This window comes from Cydia pomonella, chromosome 28 (genome assembly GCF_033807575.1).
Source record: "Cydia pomonella isolate Wapato2018A chromosome 28, ilCydPomo1, whole genome shotgun sequence".
Taxonomy (NCBI): domain Eukaryota; kingdom Metazoa; phylum Arthropoda; class Insecta; order Lepidoptera; family Tortricidae; genus Cydia; species Cydia pomonella.
The window spans coordinates 5,903,137-5,930,186 of record NC_084730.1 but is presented as its reverse complement, the minus strand read 5'-3'; the positions used below and the strand labels follow the sequence as shown (position 1 = coordinate 5,930,186).

The 27,050-nt window shown below is 36.4% G+C and overlaps 1 protein-coding gene across 2 annotated transcripts in view; it reads left to right on the top strand.

Annotated features, from left to right (window-relative positions):
• Positions 1–229: 229 nt before the first annotated feature.
• Positions 230–27,050, top strand: part of LOC133533039 (scavenger receptor class B member 1-like) — an 84,818-nt gene continuing 57,997 nt past the window's right edge. Inside the window, exons 1-3 of one of the 2 annotated variants that reach the window (XM_061871956.1) lie at positions 230–384; positions 17,499–17,574; positions 18,892–18,971. In XM_061871956.1, the coding sequence (XP_061727940.1) occupies positions 17,510–17,574; positions 18,892–18,971 (145 nt within the window). In that variant the 5' untranslated portion in view covers positions 230–384; positions 17,499–17,509. Of the gene's footprint in view, positions 385–416; positions 436–17,498; positions 17,575–18,891; positions 18,972–27,050 lie in introns of those variants that run through there. The other variant, XM_061871957.1, reaches the window with a different exon arrangement.

Here is a 27,050-nt window from a genome sequence, read left to right as displayed (position 1 = left end):
TGTGACAAGGTACTATAATGGATACGAGTCATCTTAGAGTTAATCAAGAGACGCTGATTTTGACGCGGAATATTTACATCTAACAATTGTTTTTACAATGTACCTATAATTACAAAGGTACTTTTTACAATTAATTTTAACCACCACCGTCCACTATTATTACGCATCCATAAACCATCACCATTGTTTTTATTGCTTAATTGTTAATAATGAGTTGGATTATCTATCCGTAAGGCCACGGTCCACGGGTACTGTGGCTGAACGCGGACAGTCGCGATCTTGCGGTCTTTCGCAACGGCGCGTGTTTCGAAATTTAAAAAATAACGTTAGGACGCGTTCAAAATATGACGTTCTGAGTGCTGTGTTTTTTTTTCTTGGAAAGAGGTCAGTTTACAGTTTTTTTTGTTTATGGTTATAGTGAGTGTAAGGATTAAGGTTTGTTATTTTTAGATTGGTCTTAGTATGTAATTATTTTAATGCATTAAAATAATTTACTGCTTAAGTTAAAATAGTGGGTCAGAGATTTCCTTACATTATTAACTGCTGGCGCTTTTCGTTTGACATTTTTGTATAATATAAAGTCGAATTATACATATAAGACAAAAAACTCATAATATTCTATATTTATATTATTTTATTTTATTATCATAACTTTGGAATGACAATCATTTAGAAAAACGAAAATCCAAAATTAATTATTTAATATTTTTTATATTTTTTTTTTTTTTTTTTTAATACCGTAGCAGCATTATTATTTATATTATATTTTTGTCTCTTATTATTTTTAATAATATGCCCTGAAGTTTCTCTTGGATCTCACGTGATTTGTTTTAATTTAATAATGTTTTGCGCACGCGCCTGAAAATCATTGCCATTGTTTAGCCCATAGCTAACTGTTTAAGTATTGGTACTAAAGTCAAGTTTGGCATAATTTTCAACAAAATCAAAGATGTAAACCATCCCAAATTTAATCTAAATCGGTTCAGCAGTTAATTAATCCCCATACAAACTTCCTCCTATCTTTTCACACCCTTAAATTTATGAGATAAAACAGTTTTGTTTTTATTTCATTTTAGATTTAAATTATATGTTTTCACTTCGGAATGGTGTCAATATCACTCCATAAATGAATTCGACATCCCTAATTTATACGAAAACAATACTAAACTTGGCCTAGTAGGTAGCTTAAATGATGTAGATATATAAACAATATATCAAGGAAAAGTTAGGACCCCCCTCCCCCTAAAAATGAACATCAAACATTTTGATGGGTCCACTTCTTAAATCCACCCGTGGGTCCTAAGGACCAATCCTTCCATTGGAAATCTTTGTTTTTTTTTTTGTTTTAGTACCTTCTTACTCTGGCAAACCCAACTTTGTCAGTAGAACGATGCCCCAAAAATCAAATTTTCTATGGAGGACAATCTTTCGCGCCTCCATTTTTCAAATTTGCCCCCTTTTTCTATTGACGGAAATTCTTGCCAAACTATATATAGTAGTTCAGGGTCAGAAAAGTAGTCTTAAAATAAATGGCAAACAGGTTAGTCACTAGACATATCTATGAGTGGTTTTGCTTCCGTCTTTTAAGTTCTTAAAAGATAAACAATGAATAATAAATGCGCCAACGCAGATACAGTATGTCTAAGCTAACTTAGAGATACAATAAGTATACAGATGAAATGGTAGAGCCGGCAGATGATCGAACGAGATGCTCATATTGAACTTTCAGTAGGAGTAGCAGAGAAAGCGCTATTATTGTTTGTTCTTTTCACAGTTTTATTTTTTTATTCGCTACCGTAAATTTTAGTATGGCTTATGGTGGGCAACAAATAACCCAACCAAATTACGTAGGTTGATTTTGGTATGTTGTCAGGAATGTTAAAACGTGTTTTGTTATTTGGTCGCATTGCGTATGTTGTGTCCCTCACGGGTGCACGCGTATAGCACATCTAGTTGATCCTACCATCTATGACCAAAGTGAACTCATCTTAAAGCCATATTATCATCGAAATTTGAGAATGCCTCAAGTTATTAAAGTCTACCATTTGTACTTATTATTTCATGTGCAATAAAGTACGAGTATAAATAAATATAATATTTTTTTGCAAGTAAAACTAGTAGGTAGTAAAAGATACGTTGTAAGGAATATCTACCCTCATCTATTATTCATTTGTGATAAGAAATAGATGATAGATAATAAGATAATATTCTCATTGACACATTCCAAATAGTTTGTCTAGTAAAATTACGTATGGACAGATATTTTTTTTTTTTTTTTATACTACGTCGGTGGCAATCAAGCATACGGCCCGCCTGATGGTAAGCAGTGTCCGTAGCCTATGTACGCCTGCAACTCCAGAGGAGTTACATGCGCGTTGCCGACCCTAAACCCGCCCCCCCTCGTTGAGCTCTGGCAACCTTACTCACCGGCAGGAACACAACACTATGAGTAGGGTCTAGTGTTATTTGGCTGCTGTTTTCTGTAAGGTGGAGGTACTTCCCCAGTTGGGCTCTGCTCTAGATCTGGAATGACATCCACTGGCTGTGCCCTACCACACAAAGCGAGATGACATTCGCATTGCCCATACCTCTCTTTTGGACGTAGTTTAAGGACGTACCCGGGTCCAAAAAACATTTCTTAACTTATTTTTTAATTGAATAAAAGTTGCGTAATTTTTTATCGCAAAGCGTTGTGCGAGGAAGCCGCCAAATCTTCAGTCACAATTAATTTATATATTTTATGATATGTATGCTAGTTTTAAGGTATTTCTCTATGGGCCCATAGTTGCCTGAAAATAAAGATTTGCATTTCATTTCATTTCATTTTTTCATAGTCTTGTAGTTACTTATAAAACACAAATCAAAATATTTAATAAAATAACTTGATTTATTCCCAAAACTTGTACCAGGCAGATATACGTTACGTAAAAGGAAAAGTTAGATTGCATATTACAAAAAAAATTGTAAAAATTCATTTTCAGTGCCAGTTTTACCATAACAATAACTTTTTATGTACATTCAAATACATTGAAAAATTTATTTAAACTCATATAACATTTTTTCCTTCTTTTGCCTCAGAAGTGCGTGGTTAAAATCTTTCGAGTTCCTCGTGTTACACCGTGTATAAACCTATTATATATTATGCTGAAGCGATCGACATCAAAATCAATGTGATTTAATGAGATTTAGTTAACTGTGGAAACCGTTTTCTCCCGAAATGGAATTTAATAGAAAAAGTACAGTTATTTCGTTAGGATCGCAAAATTATTATTCCCTCTTAAGTTCGTTAATCAGTTAATCAGCTGTTTACATAATTTGCGATTAGATGGCCTTTTGTGTCATTGACTCATTGTGCGTGTTGTTTTGTGTCATTTGTGTGTGAAAGTCATTAACCGGTAACCGCTCACGTATGAATGTGATACGTTGTCATATCTAATCGTTTTTCGGTCATTTTACTGACCCCTGTTTCGCCACATTAACAGCGCAATTTTTTTATAACATCACTTAATGCAACACTCAATTCGTTAGGATCATTGTTTTCTTTGATGTGTGTTACGCCTACACATGGTACTGTTGCATTGCGAATAAATCTTACATCTTGGTAGTTTTTGAATATTAGGACTGATGGTTAGGTTTTTGTACATAATATGTAATGTTCCTAATTAAATATATACAACATTGTATACCTCTTGTTAAACTTATACCAGGGGCCCATTTCTTGAACGGTATTAGTCCACGAACCGTCAAATCGTATTGGTTACCATGGCAACACACTAATAATATTAGACTAATACCGTTCGAGAAATGGGCCCTATCAAATCTCACTCACATATTTGCATTCCACGGCACCGAGATGCTCAGCCTAGTTTGGGGTCCACCAGACGTCCCGATATGTCTACTGGTGTGGTTGTCAAATAAACATTTCTGTATTATTTAGGTTCTGTAGTCAACTAGGAACCCTTATAGTTTCGCCATGTCCGTCTGTCTGTCTGTCAGAGGCTTTGCTCCGTGATCGTTAGTGCTAGAAAGCTGAAATTTGGCATGGATAAATAAATCAACCAAAAAAGTTGTAAAAAAAATTACGGTACCTCCCATACAGAATGGTTTTTTTTTCGAATTATTCAATAGTGTGTGATATCGTTGGATAGGTCTTTCAAAATCAATATGGGTCTACAGGAATAATTTTTTGATAAAGTAATTATTTTCGGAAATAAACGCTCCGAATAAAAAAAAATTGTGTTTCATTCGGAGGCAAGTTTGATTAACTGAATTAAACCACGTGCGTAGCGAGTGGTTCGAGAAGTAGAATCTTGGTCGTAAGAGGGTTTCAAGACACGAGGGTTAAACAAAATTTGCCCCCTCGTAAAACAAATAACTATATTCTAGAACTGTGTTCTATGATTGTACGCCATAATTAAACGCATCTTATTTCATTTCGCATTAAACATCTTTAAGTAGTACAAAGTAGGCTAAGGATCTTTCTTAGCCTTAGTCTAGAATCTACATTTTTCATAGTCAATTAAGAACAACTGTTTTCGTGTTGGCATTTTGTAAATGGTTGAATCAAGTTTTTTATGTCACTCGTTGCTATAGTTACGGTGGTTACGGTTATTTATCCAGGGGAAAAGTGACTCTTAGAATTTTAGTGTATTTAAATTTTGCCCTATTGCCATATTGTCATTTTTGACAGGTTAGGCATCGAAGGCACAGATCCATCCGGCATTCAGCCATCATTGAAAATTGTGTAAAAATATTTTAAATGGCTATTAAATTTGTCAACGAGCATATGTCGAAAATTTAAAAGGCCATATGTATTGTAAAACGTTGTACGGTCACGTCTGAAAATATCAATACGAAAAAATTTTGCTCGTATTTCATATTGCTCGTATATTAAGGTAGTGTATACATATTTTTGGCACATTTTTTGTACCGATATTTTCAGACGTGACTGTACAATACACGTATGAGAAGGTAATTCGCAACTCGTGTCGATTTAAAACACTCCCTTCGGACGTGTTTTAATTTATCGCCACTCGTTGCGAATTTCCTACTTTTCGCACTTGTGGCGTAATGTACTTATTAGCAACGTCAGTATATTTTAAAAGTAAAACTTATTTTATACCATTATGCCCAATATGCCCATGAACATAATAAAGCTCATTCCATCTCAGTATGCTGGTACACATATAGTCCTCCTCATCGTTTTCGATGACGGCGACCCCAAATTAACACATTATGAACGTTGTCTAGCATGAGCCCTAATGTGGCTGGCCAGGCCGAACTTGCTCTTAAATACTCTATTGCACGCGTGACAATAAAGTTGGCCAGCTGCGTTGAACGTGTACACGTAGGAGGGCTTAGATCTCTCTTTCCGTATGTTGGTATACAATAACACCGTGTATGAGCAAGTGTGATGAAAAAACGTTGAAGGCTTTCGACTTCTATTTCTAAATGAATCTAACAAATCGACCATCAAAATGTGCAATAATGCAAATTTGCAAACTCGTTTGAAGGATGGCTTGTGAAACACCTGAATTGTATGACTAGTAGTCGCTGCGTGAACTCGATCGCTGTCCATCTCGCTCGTATAGTACTGGTGTATTGGTGCGACCGAGATGGACTGCTATCTAGTGGATCTATAGTTTACGCAGTCGCTAACGTCAAATGTCAACTCGTGGTCCACGGTGGTACGGCTATAGGTCAAAATTGAAGTCGGACTTTAATTTTTGAGCTATTTAGGATTTTTTTTAATACTACGTCGGTGGCACACAAGCATACGGTCCGCCTGATGGTAAGCAGTCTCCGTAGCCTATGTACGCCTGCAGTTCCAGAGGAGTTATATGCGCGTTACCGACCCTAACAACCCTCCCTCCCCTCGTTGAGCTCTGGCAACCTTACTCACCGGGGCAGGAACAACACTATGAGTAGGGTCTAGTGTTATTAGGCTGCAGTTTTCTGTAAGGTGGAGGTACTTCCCCGGTTGGGCTCTGCTCTAGATCTGGAATGACATCCGCTGTGCTGTGCCCTACCACACAAAGCGAGATGACATTCACAATGCCCATACCTCTCTTAAAACAGTCCAATTTACATTGGACATTCATACCGTTAGTATTACCAACCAAATTAGCTTGAACCCTAAATGGATCAGCAATTAAACTCTATGACCGTAGTACAGTCGAGTTCATAAAAAAATATGTATACATTTTTTCACCTTATTGCAATGGATTAAGGTGAAGAAATGTATTCATATTTATGAACTGGACTGTACCCGTGCACTTCGAGTTGGCCATCGGCGACTGTTACATTACAGGTTACGTCACAGTTATAATTACTAGTACTGTCGACAGCAAATAATTACTTACTTAATTTTTTGATTCTTTATTTATTTAATAATTCTTGTTATTGTATAAAATGTAAGTAATATAAGTAGTTGTACTATTTTTCGAACGTTATTAGACTAATATTATTAGTCCACGGACAGGGGCCCATTTCTTGAACGGTATTGGTCTAATATTATAGGGTGTTGCCATGGTAGCCCATACTATTTGGCAGTTCGTGGACTAATAATATTAGTCTAATACCGTTCGAGGAATGGGCCCCTGTCATGTCGCATAGGTTACCATCGCAACACACTAATAATATTAGACTAAAACCGTTCGAGAAATGGGCCCCAGTCCGTGGACTAATAATATTAGTCTAATACCGTTCGAGGAATGGGCCCCTGTCATGTCGCATAGGTTACCATCGCAACACACTAATAATATTAGACTAAAACCGTTCGAGAAATGGGCCCCAGTCCGTGGACTAATAATATTAGTCTAATACCGTTCGAGGAATGGGCCCCTGTCATGTCGCATAGGTTACCATCGCAACACACTAATAATATTAGACTAATACCGTTCGAGAAATGGGCCCCAGCTGTGGTAGTCGAGGGGAAACGGGCCGGGAGGTAACGGCCAACTTGAAGCGGACGGGTACCTACTAATTAACATATCCCAAAAAAAACCATTTTAGTAACAGTTTTGAATTATTCACGTTAAGTTTCACTAGACTGAAATCGAAAAAACAATATAAAATAAAAGGTAATCACGGTTTATATCCCGGTCGATTTAAATCTAGTGAAACTATTGTAGTTCCTTTGTTTCCCTAATTTTATTTGATATATAAAATTGCACATATCTTAATGCATTCGTTGCAGTTGTATAGGTAAAGCAAGGTCTTATTAATATTAAATTACACGCGGAAGTTCGAGAATATGAATGTAGTTTTACCGGTTTGGGCAAAGCCGAAACTAGGAGGGGTTGTTATTTTAGCAGCACGTGTGCGTCAAAAACACTGAGCGGATCTTGATGAACGAGATAGAATCCCACTAAGTTAGTTTTACATGGCATTTGCAATGATAAAGTATGGCAGTATCATCATGAATGTCAAAATTCTATGAAAATCTGACGTTTGTAATGACACTCCGTCATTTTGTTCTATTAAAATCGGTGCAAAGTATGTTTTGTACCCTTTTTAGGGTTCCGTAGCCAAATGGCAAAAAACGGAACCCTTATAGATTCGTCATGTCCGTCTGTCTGTCCGATTCTGTCACAGCCACTTTTTTCCGAAACTATAAGAGCTGTACTGTTCAAACTTAGTAAGTGGATGTATTCTATGAACCGCATTAAGATTTTCACACAAAAATAGAAAAAAAACAATAAATTTTGGGGGTTCCCCATACTTAGAACTGAAACTCAAAAAATCTTTTTTCATCAAACCTATACGTGTGGGGTATCTGTGGATAGGTCTTCAAAAATTATATTGAGGTTTCTTATATCATTTTTTTCTAAAATGAATAGTTTGCGCGAGAGACACTTCCAAAGTGGTAAAATGTGTCCCCCCCCCCCCCGTAACTTCTAAAATAACAGAATGAAAAATCTAAAAAAAATTATATGATATACATTGCCATGTAAACTTCCACCGAAAATTGGTTTGAACGAGATCTAGTAAGTAGTTTTTTTTTAATACGTCATGAAATTTAAAAACAAAAATCTTTTTCATCATACCCATACATGTGGGGCATCTATGGATAGGTCTTCAAAAATGATATTAAGGTTTCTAATATCATTTTTTTCTAAACTGAATAGTTTGCGCGAGAGACACTACCAAAGTGGTAAAATGTTGAACGAGATCTAGTAAGTAGTTTTTTTTAATAGGTACGTCATAAAGGAACCCTTCATGGGCGAGTCCGACTCGCACTTGGCCGCTTTTTTTTACAATAGTCCTACACTAACCGGGGCTTGTCCTTGGGTGCACTGCTATAGTGTGAACAGGGATAATCGTCGGTTGGTGTCACGTTACATTTAGAGTAAATTGTCTTATTACAAGGGGATTCTACGTGTTGGCTTCGGCCACACGCACGCCTTCCAAATGACGACCAGTATAGTTGTATGGTCAGGGTTATGTACTATCCACTGGGATCTCGTAAATAATAATGCAGACTTACAGTTCAAGTGGTATACTTAAATTATTACATTAAAGTACACGGAAAATCCATACACAAGCAATACAGAAGGCACAGAAGGGTAGAACACACAGGCACAGTTTTAAAGTAGAAGTAGAACAGTTCAGAAGATAGAAATAGGTAACGTAAACAAGCGGGAAGCGAAAAGCAAAACAATAAGGTCGCAGCAAAAGAGACATGCGTTCCGCGTCGTATCATGGCAACAATAATAATAATAAATAAAGCCGTTTAATAATTAATAATAATAAAAGTGTGTACTAAAAGAGAAAGTCGCCCACTTTTTGCGAATTTCGGTATTCGAGGTAAGCCCTCAGATTATGACGAATTCGAAACCTTCGTAATTTGAAAATCAATTAAAAATAAGTCTCCATACAATGCAATTATAGAACGTATGATCGTATACGAAGCCGCATGCCTTGACTCGTAATACCATGTTATTAAAGTTAGATTTGAGAAATCTACGCGTCATCGTAGATGACACGACCTATCTCAGATTACGACAAATTCAGAACCTTCGAAATTTGAAAGTCAATTAAATATAAATCTCCATACAATGCAATCACTGCAACACGATGACGTCAATTATAAATGGTGTATCAATTGCGTGGCCTGAATACAGGCTGACCCATATTAGAAGTGACACAATTGGAGTGATTGTTTTGCACTAGACCAATCTATGATTTGACCTATGTCAAGTGTGAAATTGGCCGGAAGAAACATTAATAACTAGAGCTGCTAGGGCTTTCATAAATCTGTTTTTTAGTTTAAAGTGTTTAGCTTTCCTCAGCCGAAATGGAAAGAAAGTAACCCTTATAATTTCGTCATGTCCGGCTATCCAACTTTTCGTTCGACCATCACTCCATTCGTTCGTCCATCCGTCACACAAACACGCACGCACACACACACGCACACACACAAACACACACGCGCACAAACACGCAACGCACACACACACACTCACACTCATACATATAGAATAGAATAGAATAGAATAGAATAGAATAGAATAGAATAGAATAGAATAGAATAGAATAGAATAGAATAGAATAGAATAGAATAGAATAGAATAGAATAGAATAGAATAGAATAGAATAGAACAGAACAGAACAGAACAGAACAGAACAGAACAGAACAGAACAGAACAGAACAGAACAGAACAGAACAGAACAGAACAGAACAGAACAGAACAGAACAGAACAGAACAGAACAGAACAGAACAGAACAGAACAGAACAGAATAGAATAGAATAGAATAGAATAGAATAGAATAGAATAGAATTTGTTTTATTCATAAACACACAAACAGTATAATAGACAGACATAAAAGAGAACATAGTGAGAGTAAAGTGTCACGAAATGGCCTCATCTCAGCATGTTGCTGGCGACTTATATACACACACACACACATACACCACACACACACACACACACACACACACAAACACGCACACAAACACGCACACGCACACGCAACGAAACTGAGTAGAATTTGAAACGAAAGTTGATTTTGTGAGTTTATGACAATAATATTTTGAGGGAAAAAGCGGGGATTTTGATCCGGGTGCTCTTGATGTTTTTTTAGATATAAAGCTAAAAAATTCTTTACACGAAAATTCTTTGGAATATGATAGGTTGAGCTATTAATTAGTTCTTTCCAAAAAGCTTATACATTTTTTTTACCCACATCCAAGTGGTTTCAACGTGTTTTCTTGTAATCGATACGTTATCTCAAACATGATATTGCCGATTTTTAGAAGCAATTTTCATATTTACAGAACATATATAGTTTTTTCGTTTAATGTGCGTATTATATCATTTATTCCAATAAAAAAAGATATACACATTTGCGTATAACTTTGCAAGACATGATATCATACGGCGGTCATTGACGAAATAGATAAAGAAATAGACATAACATAATATATTATATTGTTTTGAGATTATGTGTAATGAAGTGTGATCATTCGTACTGTTAACAAACAATTCGTACCTAATGTTTGTCTTGTTGTAAAGCATAATTGGGCGTCGGTGGGACAAACAAATCGACAATTTGATTAGAAAAATTAATTTGGTCTCAGTCTCATCTATTGGCGTCCACATGTAACGTAGCGTACAAAACTTAATCACCAATTTTAGATGTATGGTGCCTGTGCGTTTTAAATAAATATAAAAAAAGTGGCTGTGACATAATCGGACAGACAGACGGACATCGGACATGACGAATCTATAAGGGTTCCGTTTTTTGCCATTTGGCTACGGAACCCTAAAAAACAGTGAACGCGCATACTAGCGTCAAAAATTGGCAATTCTGCGTCCGCAACTCCGGAACGGTCACAATCTTACAATCGAATCAAGTGTGATTGGCAAAACAATTTCATTTTTGCGTCCACGTACACACCACACAATTGTATGGATCGTGCACCCTGATAAATAACTGAATAGTTAAAAAATGCCTATTTAACCATCGAACCTGCTCACAAAATTTCACGACAATCGCTTGAGAATTGCGACTTGCAGAGGAGAAAATAGCACTGCCCACAATCTCTCTGCTTTGCCTAAAGGTTGACTGGTAGAGAATGCCTCATGGCATTAAGTCCGCCTTTTGTACTATAAGGTTTTCTTTTGTGCAATAAAGATTAAATAAATAAATAAAATCTAGACACGAACGCATTTTTGCCCAAGCTAAAACGGAGGCCTTCGCTAGCGCTGGGTCAATAAAAACTTTTTTTTAGACATTACAATTGACATATAAAGATAAAGAGATAAAGATAAAGATAGTTTATTATTCAAGTGGGCATATTACAATGTGCTTATGAACGTCAAATAAAGCTACACCTCTGACCCGAGAAGATTTAAATCCCCCCTCAATTGGAGGAGGGTACCCAATATGGACCGGCAAGAAACTCGGCGGGACACATTTTTTCAAAACATTACATCTTATAATTAACATGCATTAAATAAGAAAAAATACAATTTAGATTACTATAGAAATCATGCTATTATACAGTAGCTACTTTTCATTATAGAATTTGATAAAAAAAGTCAGTCAATTAGAAAATCTAAAAGATAATCTGCACTATACGTGTATTCTGTGCAAATAAATTATTTGAATCTTTGAATCGCATAATTATTTTTATTATTATTTTATTATTCAAATTAGTTACACAGCATTACAGTATTACTACTAAGGCACTGCGAACTACAAAACATATTAAAAAAAAAATACAAAGATACGAGATAAAACAAATAATAACAAATACAATTTAAACATTGGATTTGGGCGACGACGTAACAGCGTGGCTCGGTAGCGTCGTCTGACTCGGCGTAGGATTCGGCAGGTTGCCCCGGAACCGCCGAAACACCACACCCTTCGGCCAGACGTCCGCGCTTGCGATGGTGTCCTGCAGCGGCCGCGACACGCGCACCGCAAATGAACTGAAGTGCACATAGTGACGCGACTGAAGCTGGTGTACCCTCAGCGTGTAGCCAGTCTTCCGACGAACGTACTCCACCACCTCGTCGGCTACGGCGGAGTTACTTTAGTTGTAGATACATGTGAAACTAAAATGCCATTATTTATCCTGTGGGTGTAGAGTCAGACCGAGATATGTTGGCAGCGATCTTGGCAGCCCAGACAGTGCGTTATTTTAGACGTCAAACTTCTATTACATTAACGATGTTTACTTAACACTTGCACAGTTTGGGCTATCAAAATCGTTGCCAACTTAGCTTGGTCTCACTCTATCACGTGTAAGTTAAGAATTAGAAACATTGAGACGTTATCAGAGTTCGAGCGAGGTCAGGATTATCATAGCATTGAACTTGTACGATAAAGATTTTGTGTGATCTCGTGTATGTGGATAGCACTGAAGGTTTCTAGAATATTATAAATTGTAAAAGGTAGTTAGGGTCGTTAGAATCTCCGGGAGCCTACCGCGTAAAAAGAAATTCGCAAATTGCGGGGATCTTTCTCTGTTACTAATTGTAAGACGTAATTAGAGTGACAGGGAAAATTAGTGACAGGCCGCTATTGACGAACTTCGATTTTCACGGTTATAGCCCAGATTTCGCGGTTAGGGCGTTTGCACACCGCGAATTGTTAGAGTAATCGCGATGCGCAAGGGCCCTAAAATATTGCGTGTCATATATCAAAACTGCGATCAAAATCGGAGTATAGGTTTTTCATGTCCCTAGTTTTGGTCTAAGTCTTATTAATGAAGCATCTAGGCCATAAAATTCAACCTGCCAGTTCCAATCCATTATGTTACTAACTACAGTAGTATTGTATACAATCGTGATATAATAGAGAGCTTTTTAGTCAATTTTTAATTTGTAATTTTTTAGTTAATCAGATTTTTTTTTTATAACGATAGGCAAGCGTTTGACCACGACCTCACCTGATGGTAAGTGATGATGCAGTCTACGGTGGAGCACGCTTACCTATGAGATACCTATTTACCCTAGCCTTGAAGAGACCCAGATTGTACTCATGCGGAAACACAGACTCGGGCAGGGCATTCCACTCCTTGGCAGTTCGCATAAGAAATGTACCTAATATCTGATGTAAAATGGGTGCGCGGCAAACGCATCGCGTTTAACGCTGCGCTTATCTCATAAAATAACCGCGTGCTTTAAACCCGAAAGCACGCTTTTTCTAACACTTTACTTATTTAATAAAATCGTTAAATCTTCGCTAAAATGTTGTTAAAATTATGTGAATCCCCAATGTCACGCGGCGAATGACCCGAGGGCCAGTATGGAGAGGTGAGAGGCAGCCTTGAAGCTGCTGCACCGGTGCAATATTATGCAATATGCAATACTATCGTATTTGTAGACTATTTGGATGAATAACTGTTTAATACTTATATGTTAAATTGTACAGAATGTAAGAATAGTGGGGATCCGTTTAAGGTTATTGGGTATCGTGTTCAGAAAAATGTTATTGATGCGAAAAAAAAAATTTTATGTGAGTCGGTCGTCAAATTCGGCCGATTCTCCATATAAGGGCCAAATTTTTTTAATAATTCAGATTATTTATTCATAAGTAAACAAAGTCACTCTCATTTATTTATTAACTCCCATTGAACATTAGTACCTAATCTAGAGCTAAGTTATTGCAAGTTGCTGATACGTTTGTGCGAGGAAGCCGCCAGCTTTTCGGTCACCAGTTACGTCGACCAGACGCTTTGCGATTTCTACAAAAAACTTGTGCGCGCTGGGACCCCATGGACCTAAAGTTACAACGCCAGTTCTGATTAGGTCTAGTAAGAAGAAAAAAAATTTTTACGGCGCAGGTCGGCGGCATTTTTTTTAATAATTCAGATTATTTTATTCATAATTAAACAAGTCACTCTCGTTTCTTTATTAAGTCCCATTTAACAACAATTATTTAAATTTAAAAAATGTAGAAAATCTCCTCAACCGTTATAAGCCGGGTGTAAAGGGCTAATTAGGTTATATTTATCGTTAATTAGCGTTTCCTCTGTAGATATCGCAGTAGGTATTGTACAGGGCCTTCTAATCTAATCTAAATGTATTAGTTCCTTATTTTACTATGTTACATGTATGTATTTACGTTTATCTGATTACACTGATGGTATTTAGTTCCGTTATGTAAATGCGACTCTGGGTGCTAGTTCTACACATATTATATGACATTACATATATATTCAAACTAGCTGTTGTCTACGACTTCGTCCGCGTGGGATTATTTCCCAAAACACACTTTCACCCCCTTTTTAACCCTAATAGGGGCTCAAAAAAGCAACGTAAAAACTATTATGTTGTATTCAAAAGGTACTTAAATACAAAATACAGTACGTAGCGGCCCCCTTTTTTAAATATCCATCATTAAATTTAAATAATCACAAATATTTAGGAGTGGCACTAGTGAGCACGTTGAGCACGTTGATGGGCCCTTAAGTATTTATAAATATTTATATATATCGTTGTCTAAGTACCCTCAACACAAGCCTTATTGAGCTTACTGTCGGACTTAGTCAATTTGTGTAATAATTTCCTATAGGTAATATTTATTTATTATTTATTCATTTATCTCTTGTACACTTTATAAATGCAACTAGTGTGCAAATTTCAATTTTCTAGCTTTTGTAGTTTTGTTAATGAATCAGATCGTTATGAGTTCATGTGATAACGACTCAACCAACTAAGTATTTTTCACTCCCACATTTTCTAGAAGAGGGCTTACTTCGGTCGACCAACTGGACGCCGTCCTGTTGGTTATCCTAAATATCGTTGGGTGGATAGAGTGGAGGCAGACCTCCGTGAGCTCGGCGTCAGCGAAAGCTGGCGCGAGTCCGCTCTGGACCGAGCAAAGTGGCGTGCTCTTGTGTAGGAGTCCAAGACTCTTTTTCGGTCATCGCGCCAGCCAAGTAAGTAGTGATAAACCGTTAGTAATTTGTTTTACAGAATATTTTTCACCACACGGACGCAAGGATAATGCTAACAATGAAATACATAAAAAAATCAAACCAATCAATTTGATAACCGCTTTAAAAATATCTTCTTCTGCTTCCTTGTGTTGTCCCGGCATTTTGCCACGGCTCATGGGAGCCTGGGGTCCGCTTGACAACTAATCCCAAGATTTGGCGTGGGCACTAGTTTTTACGAAAGCGACTGCCATCTGACCTTCCAACCCAGAGGGTAAAACAGGCCTTGTTGGGATTAGTCCGGTTTCCTCACGATGTTTTCCTTCACCGAAAAGCGACTGGTAAATATCTAATGATATTTCGTATATAAGTTCCGAAAAACTCATTGGTACGAGCCGGGGTTTGAACCCGCGACCTCCGGATTGCAAGTCGCACGCTCTTACCGCTAGGCGCTTCAACCGCTTTAAAAATATATAACTATACTACGACATACTGATTTTCAAAAACTACTTTTTATTGATCGCTGCAGAGTAAGTTAGGTCTAACTCTACAACGCAGAATCTGCAAGCGATATTACAATTTATAGGTATTTTTTTTAATTAAATCATAATATTTCTTCCTGTTGTGTATCATATGTTTATAACGTGATTACTGATTGTTATTATTTAACGGTTTATCTATAACAAGCTCACGTTTGAACAAACAGCTTAGGTTATCGTATCCTAAATTTGGTATTACGGAATAATTTTCCGTAAAATTGTTTACTATCTACCAATGTATCTATTATGTAATATTATTAACGAAAATATGTAAAAACACTCAATAAGTTAGCTTACTGAAATAACCTTTGGTAACGGCACCAATCATGGGACATTTAGGAGAAAATTTGGAGTATTTTTGTTATTTCACATAAAGCGGTAGAAATATTATAGCTTATTTTAAAATGTCTACCGCTTTATGCGTTAAAAGTTGTCCTGTTCGTCAATGCCGGATTTAGAGGTCTGGAGGCCTCGGGCAATGAAGGAGTGGAGGCCCCCTGGCCCCAAATTATTTTCCAAATAAAATGGTAAATTTTCGGAAGTCGCTATTGTGGGGGCCCCTCTTTTGTGGAGGCTCTGGGGCTGTAGCCCCGGTTGCCCTCCCCTAAATCTGGCCCTGCGGTTCGTCCTTTTTTTTATGTATTTAATCAAAGCTGCTGCAATTGGTTTCAATATTTTAACAAGTTAAAACTATGTGTTATTGCTCCAGTCATGGGATGTATGGCGCCATTAATTTTGAAACTAATAAATATCACTGAAAAATTAAACTTAAGCAACTCAAATGCTCTTATTTATGGTAAAATGTTGCTAGAGTTTAAAAACTGATGGAAAATACGTATTGTACAGGATTTGTCTATACCATCCCATTACTGGGGTGTTTACTTAAAGGTCTTGGATAACATTCATTTTTAATTACATAGTGAGTAGAAAAAGGCGGCATATTTAAAAAATAAAGACTCAAACTGTTGACCTCTCCTAAGTAAGGTACGAGATTGAAAAGCTTGATTATATCACTGTTGTATACAATACTTTTTCTACGAGTCATCTATAATATTAGTTTTTTAGGGTTCCGTAGCCAAATGGCATAAAACGGAACCCTTATAGTTTCGCCATGTCCGTCTGTCTGTCTGTCTGTCTGTCTGTCTGTCTGTCTGTCTGTCCGAGGCTTTGCTCCGTGGTCGTTAGTGCTAGAAAGCTGAAATTTGGCATGGATATATAAATCAATAAAACCGACAAAGTCGTACAATAAAATCTAAAAATTTAATTTTTTTTAGAGTACCCCCCCTACACGTAAAGTGGGGGTGAAATTTTTTTTTCGCTTCAACCCTAGAGTGTGGGGTATCGTTGGAAAGGTCTTTCAAAACTAATAGGGGTTTTCAAGAAACATTTTTTGATAAAGTGAATATATTCGGAGATAATCGCTCCGAAAGGAAAAAAAAAATGTGTCCCCCCCCCCTCTAACTTTTGAACCATAGGTCCAAAAAATATGAAAAAAATCGTGGAAGTAGAGCTTAAGAAAGACATTAAATGAAAACTATAGCGGACATGATCAGTTTAGCTATTTTTGAGTTATCGCAAAAAGTTTTCCCTTCATAGTAAAAAGACTTACTTTAATTAGGTACTGATTATGCAAATTTGCCTATTTGTTTAACTCGGGTGAAAGGTACCGTTTCATCCCTTGGTTAACAATTTACTATACTTTAAGCTCCAGTTTAGCTTATTGTGACGGAAGAGTAACTACGGAACCCTACACTGAGCGTGGCCCGACATGCTCTTGGCCGGTTTTTATAAAGTTGATAAGTATCTCAGTAGACTTAAAGTGCGGCTTCCGCCCCGCGCCCCGCGCCCCGCTCCGGTTGTCTTTTCTATGGGAGCGCGGCTGCACGTGATTGGTCTACAGTTGACTACAGCGTATCGAAATGAATCTTATAGTTGAGTCGGAGTGCGGAAAAGTACGCAATTATAGTTTCTTAATTCAACCATTACAGTCGACGAGTAGAAAAATATAATATGTATCACGTAGTTTTTATAAAATACAGATTATAAAATGTAATTTTGTTCACAGCAACACCAAAGATGTCCGAGTCGTCGACTCGGTGCGCGGACGACTCCGATTCGGACCCTCGGGACTCTCTCAATAGGTAACTATTTATTTTTAAGAGGAAAGGGGACGACGGCTTCTCCATATGTAGTCCCCATTTTTCTTTCTGGATTATGAAAAATCTAATACTCAACAATATTATTTATTTATTTATGAAACAAACAGTCTTTCATAGTTATATCTTTACTGACACTCCGCTGTCCGTCCGTCCGTCCGTCTGTCCCCAGGCTGTATCTCATGAACCGTGATAGTTAGCCAGTTGAAATGACTACAGATTATGTATTTCTGTTGCCGCTATAACAACAAATACTAAAAACAGAATTTAAAAAAAAATACTTCTTTCCAATCTCGAGGTTCTCGTTCAATCACCGAAGTTAAGCAACGTCGGGCGGGGTCAGTACTTGGATGGGTGACCGTTTTTATAGATAATGGTACGGAACCCTTCCTGTGCGAGTCCGACTCGCACTTGGCCGGTTTTCTCCTAATTTTTTTTTATGTTTTTGACAATATTTTAGGACGTTTTGATATTTAGCGAGTAAGTATTTTTAACCTTTTGTGGTTGCTTAGTGTAAATTTAAGGTAACAATTATAAAACAAAGACAGAAACAGGAGATATTAAATAAAACAACCTTGTTTCCATACTTTTGTTTTTTTTTTGTTTTTGTTTTTTGTTTATGTCAATGGCTATCCGTTTCTCTTCAGAAATTTTATAACCTTAAAAAGTATTTTTTTTTCCCCTCCAAATTAAATCTGAGTAACAGTTGTTTACTTATTGTTGTACAGTCAGCGTCAAATACTTTGTAGCAACCGAAGTAGCCAAATAGTTCGGTACACCATATATTTAGTATGGTGTACCGAACTATTTGGCCACTTTGACTGCTACAAAGTATTTAACGCTGACTGTACATACCAATATTAGATATCATAGGAACCCTTCAAGGAGCATTTCGGAAGAAAAAGTAATTGCCGCTACTTTTGAGGATATAAAAATTATAATCTTAAAAAAACCAGCCAAGTGCGAATCGCACTCGCGCACGAAGGGTTCCATACCAATACGCAAAAAAAAGCAAAAAAGATCACGTCCCACTTAAATATTTATTTTACAAAAATACATCTTCTGTGAAAATTTCAATTGTCTATCACGGTCATGAGATACAGCCTGGTGACAGACAGATGGACAGTGGAGTCTTAATAATAGGTTCTTGTTTTTAGCCTTTGGGTACGGAACTCTAAAAACGCGGTATTAGTCTACGCCTTGCTTTTTATGTCGACGTAGAGCTCCGTACAAAACTTTTTTGACGGAGCTCTTATAGAATCACTTCTGTGTTGTTTTTTCATAACGTTGTTTCTTCAACAGTCTTCTTCAAAACTCGGAAGCTGGCAAAAGTGAATGCTCAGCACAGTGCGAGCCAGAGAAGCGGACAGCGTATTGCTGCAGTAAGTTTATATTTATTAAATACAGGCTTTATATTAACTTGCAAAATTTATATACATATTAAGTACGGTGACACTCGCAAGTCGCAACTAGTTGCGTTAGTTAGACTGTACGATTGGCTCGAATTCGTGAGTGACACCACTGAACTAGCACCATTCTTACTGCCCGTAAGGCCCATCCTTAGATATATATCAATGATAGTATTTAGTATAATGCGTGGATTGAGGCTAGTAATAATATCGAAACGAAATGACCTCAGCGACCTACTTTTGATCAGTCATCCACCATGATAATCAGATGATCGCTCAAATGAATTATTTATAGAACACAGAGTCTTTTATAGTGCACAATGAACGACCTAGCGTAAGACTTTTAAACGCGAATTGCATACTAAAAAGAACCTTTAACTACCAAGTTAACTTTGCTGTTTGAGAAATGAACGTTATTCGAAATGCAATCTTATTCGAAAGGAGTAAAGTTGTTGGGTAGTTTTGTTAGTTTTTTTTTTGGGTAGCGATTTATTTGGTAAGGAAGCGTCATTGCGTGACTACGTCATAAAATTATACATGTTATATATAATTTTATGACGATGACAATAGATAAAACACATTAAAAAAAAAGACGTGTGGCACTCGGGGACTGCCGCGGTAAAGCTATTGCATAGCATTTTGTATCAACTTATGCAATTATAATTATTTATTTATTTTATTTATGCAGTATTTCTTTTTCTTTGATATTAATACCACCATAACCAACCACCAGTAAACCAGTATAACGATATGATCTCAGTTGATAGGGATCTCGAGGTTTCACTTCTGATGGTTTTTCGGAAAAGACAAGTACGCTTGACAAGAGATAATGTAAACACTGGTAATTCGTAGTTACTCCTGGTATTTATATATTCCAATCGTTCACCGAGCGCACGACTCAAGATAACCAATATAAAAGTGTGAACCTTGTTTATTCATAGTTACGATACGTATACGGATTCACTTATATTGGACAAGTTGTAAGTCATGGGAATAAGCGCCTTCAACGGCGCGGCGGTCTTTATTAGGTAGCGTCAGGAAACAAATATTTATAAAAAATATACGAAATTATTTTATTTATTTTATGGAAAACAATTTTTTTTCGCTAACACATTAAATAAAATATGTAAAACTGTATGTATTTTATATGTAAAACCGATAGTTTATCTATACAATTAAAAAAAATATGCGGAGAGGGCGGTATAAAAAGGAAAATTATAATGTATGGAGAAAAAAAATTTTCATAAAAAACGAAACCGAGCATCATTTTTAATTTTCACAATTCAATCGCTAGGCATTTCCACAGCTGCAGCTCGTTTTAAAATAGAAATAAGTGAAAGTTTTTTCTCTAAACATTATAGTTTTCATTTTTTTAACGTTAATACTGATTTTGAAGTTATATTTTTTTAAATCATTCCCTATCGAAGGCGAAATTAGCAATGTCCCACTTTTCTCGATTTGAGACGGCAGCGTGCCCTTACATTAGAATGTTCAATTTAAAGTATTCGTTCTGATTTTCATCGTTTTCATTTTCATCACCTTAGTTGCTCTACAAAGAGGACAAATTAATACAAATACTCAAACGGTAAATACGTAGTTAGGGAGTTTCGTTCTGTTTATCATCAGCAGTTCCACTACACTAATTGCCAGTTTTTGGATGAAAATGCTTAATTTGTAGACAAACAATACAAAAATCACTATATGTGTACCTATAAGATTTTAAGTGTTCCCTCAATTCTTCATGGATTCCATCATTAGAACTTTGAACCCGGGACGGGACCATCGGCTTTATAGGCAGGGTCACTGCCCACTAGGCCAGACCAGTCATCATACATTTTACTTGACAAATAGAGATGATTATTATTTATTTCTTTTGTTTATGATAAAAGGTTAAATTTGATTGATCTAATATCTGTTCTAAATATTTTTTACACAGTTTTCAACATACATAAATACATCTTAAAACTACACTATAACTCGCATATTAAAATTGTAAATCCGAGCTCTCGTTAAAAATGTTGTCCATAGTTTTCCTATTGTTGTACAAGTACTATTTAGTAATTTTTGATGGACTATTCCCGATATTTGGGTTTCAAGTTAATGCAAGATATTGTTTTAACAATACTATCAGAAAAACTGGATTTTTGGTTAACAACCGGTTATTCGTAAGGTGACTGTGGGCAAGACCGGCATACTTTATTTATTTTTTACATTGGAGTATTCTAGCTCCGTTAATTATTCACTTACGTGACCGCTTGTAATCACATACGATGAAGAATTTCATAAATAATAGTTAAGCTATAGTGACAGATCATTTTAATCATAAATTAAGCAAAAACAATAGTGTTTTTAAAAATTCGGCGAGTAGACGGACTTCCCGTGTAGTTTAAGGTAAGTCCGTCTAGTAACGATATCAGCCATACTATGGGTGCTTATGTGTTCGTATTCGAATCCTTACAAAGAATAAAACAAGACAATGAAAAGTGTACTCTAAACTTGTTAATATAGGGTTTAGATTCGAAATAAACACAATTTTTCTTATTAAAAGGTAAGTCATATATTACGAAAATGGGGTGGTAAACCTTTTTTGGAAAATAATTATACGTACTTATTTTTTGGACTTCTCAAATAAAATACCAATAGTCATTTTAAATTTACTCGTTTTAAATTTACGGAGATCAAAGAGGGTTACATAAATAAACTCATAGTAGTAGCAATTTTAGTATAGTAATAATTTTTAGTTTTAGTAGTTAGTGTCCACATGCATGGCTTTGTCATGTCATGGGAAAACCATTTTCACATGTCATATGGCAGAACATATTAGGGGTCAACAATGTAAATTTATAACATCTACTGTATTGTACCATATGTTCTTGTAAAAAAAAAATTAAACTACGAACACCGTTTAAGTTTAAATCAAATAGTGATTGGCAAATCAACCTCCATAACACAAGTAGGTACCCTACATACATAAATTTTCAGGATAAGTAAGGCGAAGAACCCACGTCACATAGCGGCGTGGCACGCGCGGTACAGCGTGTCGTGATCACGGTGTAGGCAAAACGCCTAAACCACAATAAGTACAATAAATGTTCCGAAATAAAAAATACGTACGGACTGATATAGCTGCAATGATTTTAATCTTCAAAACTGTCAAGAAAATATGACTACAACCGTATTATAAAATTCAAGAGGAGTAAAAAGGGTAATAATATGTGTCATAGGTATAATAATATAACATATGAAGGCGATGATCATGGGTTCGAATCCCGGTAGGGGCATTTGCTTGTATAATCTACACAGATATTTGTTCCTCCAGTCATGTTTGTTTTTTATGTATTTATCTATATAAGTTTGTATATGTCGTCGCCTAGCACCAATAGTAAAAGCTAAGCTATGCTTAGTTTGCGGCCAATATTTATTTATTTATTTACTTAATAGGTATTTTCTTATTTGTATTTTCGGTTACATAGTGCTGAGGATGAAGAACATATTTTTTTAGTAGTTTCGAGATTAAAATTGTTAATAAACACAAAACACAAACATCATGCGCAATGTTGTAAAGATGCATATCTGTAGTAACCTTATAAAATCGTAATAAATAATATTGAAGCCATTTAACAGTTGGTAACCTCTGATTCAAGGAGATTCGGCATATGACGGACTTGCCTGGTGCATAGTAGACGGACTTTCCAACTTAGCAAAATTTTAATGTGATGAATGATGGAACGTATAATTACAAAACTAAGCCAATATCTGATAATCTGATAGCTGATATCTGATCGGCATATGACGGACTTGCCTGGTGCATAGTAGACGGACTTTCCAACTTAGCAAAATTTTAATGTGATGAATGATGGAACGTATAATTACAAAACTAAGCCAATATCTGATAATTTAAACACATAATAAAGATTGCCGGGTCTTATATTACTTACGTAGTCAATTTCTGGTGCAAAATCTTGGCACAAACTATTTTTAACAATTTTATTTGCAGAGACTGTCGCACTATCACTTCGAGTTCCATACACGTAATGACTTGTTTACGCGGATTGCTCTGAAGTTCGTTGTCACAGCGCCATCTGTTTTAGAGTGAGGGAACTAGCACGAAAAACTGACTTATAAACTCGACGCCAAAGCGGCAAACGCTTTCTAATTCAAAAGTTATAATGTGTTGACGGACTTGCCTTGTAGACGGTCTTGCCCACAGTGACCTTATATTAAAATAAAAACCGGTTACATTCTATAGTTTCAAGGAATAGGAGCACATGATTTAAAAAGTTGCATTATTTATAAAAAAAATTGCTGACTCGGGCATGCATGCACTGCATGAAGCGGGCATGCCTACTTGACACTCGGATAAACGTGTTTCTCACATGGGTAATGCATTATTTAGCTGTCGCGCTCACTCAATAACAAGGAAATTTTTAATTTTATTTAGAAAAAATATGTTTTCAAATGTTATAATAGTACTTACGAATGAAAAGTGATACCGTGAGCTTTGTTTTTGTGCTTGGAGCTATTGAAGCACTGGAAAAAGGCGCAACACGGCATTCTTTGGCAATATTTTATCGAATTTGATGACAATGTTGACACTTCAGCGTCACCCATACGACTAATTCAATATAGGTCCCGGAACCTATATTTTGTGGCTCACGATCGACCGCCTGGTACCTCATCTACCCCTATTACGTACATCAATGATACATACAGATTACTATAAACAGCTGCTTATGTATTTGTCCGATTTCGGAGCAGCTCGTCTCGATTCGTGCGAGTTTCGTAGAGTAGTACCATAGAAATAGGATAGTATAGAACGACTGTCAAACTTCAAAAGTGTGACCAAAAATGAAATGCAAGTGTGTGCGTAAATTGTCTATGTGCGAACAAAAATAGTGATGTCATGTTACAACATATTAATAATCTATCGATGTTTAACTGCTTTATCGACTACTTTTTCAAATGTGTTTGTTTTTATAAAAAATGTAATAGGTATGAGTATTATTACTACTATTAGACCTTATTAGCGCCTTTAGTACCTTTAATTTTCTTTTACAGCGGACGCATAGTAAATAACAATACTGATAGTGATAACCGAGGCTACAGTTACAGTCGTTTCAGTCAGCATCAAAATGGTCAAATATATAGGTACACATGTGTCACAATGGTCAAATATATATTGTTACTTATTTTACAGTACATATGGAGCTACTTTACCGCACTAGTGCGATAATTAGCACATTACGTAACTATATCGAACATTTTAAGGGCCATATGTATTGTAATACATTTGCGAATAGTTAATTCGAAACTCGTGTCGACTTAAAATCGTATCGCCACTCATTGCGATTTTTTATTTTTCTCACCTGGTTTGGTGTTCTGGGACGTTTACTTACTTACTACTTACTCCGTTGGCTCAGCGACCCAAAATGAGACTTGGCCTCCGACACAAGACAGCGCCACTTTTCTCGGTCCTGTGCGACCTCTCGCCAATTGTCGACTCGAAGCTCGCGCAGATCCGCCTCCACCATGTCGCTCCAGCGATACCTAGGGCGTCCGATAGGACGTCCTGCTAGGCGACCCAGGTACGCTCTTTTTACGTTTTTTCGTTTTTACTTGACTAAATTACTAACGTAGTCCGATCAAGCATTATGGAACCCGGCGCTGTCGGTAAAGCAGGTGACTCGCGTTGATAAAGCAGGTTTCTGTCGTATGCGGGTGTGAGTGGTGTAACATGTGCAATGTCGTTAACACAAACACATGCTAAGTGTTAACAGTAGGCGCAAATAGTTGACTTACCAAAGAAAATTTGAAATTCGCGCCTTTTCCGCCTGACAAGTTGGGTTGGGTGTGTATACGCTGTCTTGTGTTTCCTTGTGTTAGCGGCAAAGCCGTGGAAAAGTGGTTAAAATGTAAGTAATGTGTTGGAAAGTGAAGTTTAAATTTATCGCTGAACATGTGCATCTTCAAAAAAGGTATTATAACAATCGTTATTATTTTACGTCGGTTATAAAGGTTAATATCTTAATGATGTCTTGTGAACAACTAATTCCATACCTACTAATATACCGACAAGTTATCGATACAGTCATATGAACATTTTGTCAAGCCCTAGCGTAAAGTAACAGTTTAGGTTTTTACACAAAATATTCTAAATTATTGACTAATATCATGAAATATTAACACACAATTGAAGAAAAACTTATAATGAACTGTATAAATTGGCTTTTTACACTTTTTATGCTGTTAATTTGATATAATATCGTTACGAAAATTTCGCTACGATTATCATAATTACCTGTGAAATGAGTATTTCCCTGGGTTTTTTGGCCCTGAAACACAACAATCCGGCACACAACATGACACCATCTTCACTAAATGACTTACTTAATATTTATTTTTGATTTTGATTCTCGTATATTTTTAACGTTAAAAAATACGGCAATATGATATTGGCCGCCTCGGCCGCCTTCGAATTCAAAAAATGGTTACGTTTTCTCATATGTAGTCTGCCTCTTTCACACTCGTGGCTTGTTCATATACGTGATGGCTTCCCTTTCGCACACTTCATCTGTCTGTCAAGCGAAGCGTATGACAAGTCTCTGAGTAGTACAATACGTCTAATCGCACGCACACAACGCCGTGTCGAAGACTGCCGAACTGAAACGACGTTAGACGAAGTGGGGAGCGTGAGGTTTTTTCGTTACGGAATTTCTGGATTCGGTCCCCGCGCTCAAGGCCCGCGATAGAAGCTATGCAATAGCTTAAAACATATTTATTGCGTGAAACACACTTTGTTTATAACGTAAGGTGATGGAGCCACCTTCCTTTAGGTTACATAAGTACATAACTATTTATACATATATTCTACTTATGCTAAGCTAGATAAATCTAATTAATTTTAATGTAATGGGTAAAATTCTAGTGTATACTATTTACATTTAGTTTAAAATTAAGGTACTTATTTAAATGAATGAAAAAAGCTTACATGAATCCAAAAATAAATGCATCTCTCTCTCTGTATGTATATGCGTATGCTTGTGAACTCGACCGTACTTACTTATTACCAACTGCATAATATTAGCTAATAGAAAAAAACACAGGTTTTGTTTCCTGTGATGAATTCCGCACATTACTGTCATGACATTCAAAATAGCGGTAGGTGAAGGTCGAAGTCGAAAAGGATTTAGATGTCTAGACTTTAGAAAACGATTATTTAGTGAGCCCCTACTAAGATTAGATAGGTAATTTTAGGTAAATATCTCCGTTGCATTGACGGGGGCGACTCTTAAAATTAGTGCGATCTGGGGCCCATTTCTGTTGCCATGGTACGCTTTGACAGTTCGTGGACTAATATTTGGAGAAATGGGCCCATGAACAAATGCAGCTTAGGCGAAAAACCCCTGCGTAAAAATCTCAGATCAAGGTTTCGTTCTCGACATTTTACTCCTCCAAAACTTAACCAATCGTAACGAAATTTTGGAAACGGAATGTGAAAGAAATTATCTGTGTTAAACCGTTTTGATTTTTGCGTTTACTGTTGCCGATTTTGTATACTAGGCGTCTATTTATGCCTCACTTTTCGGCCGTTTGTAGCGCTGTTTGAAGTAAGTAACCTAGTTTTTATAAAACTTGAATATCAAAAAAATCTAATCGTACAGCCACACCTGGTAAACTTGAACTCATATAAAAATATCATCTAGGACCAAAATCCAGACAGTAAAATGTCTAGAACTTTTCTATCGAAAAATTACCACTAATAATTTTTCCTCTTAAGGGATCTCTTCCTGGAGACTGTAGACATCCGTACTGTATAAAATGCTATAAAAAAATTAGTATTTAATTTCCTAATAGATACCCATAACCGACAATACACAGACGGAAAATTACAGACGTCGCGCCGACTAAAATTAGCAATCATATTTTGATTCCAAATCCTTTTTATTAAGAAGGCTGTGAACAGCCAATGACCTTCAAATTTGTCGTAGGTACTTGAACAGTTTTTTAACAAATACCATTGAATCATTTTTCCCAGCGCGCAGGAGTTTTTTT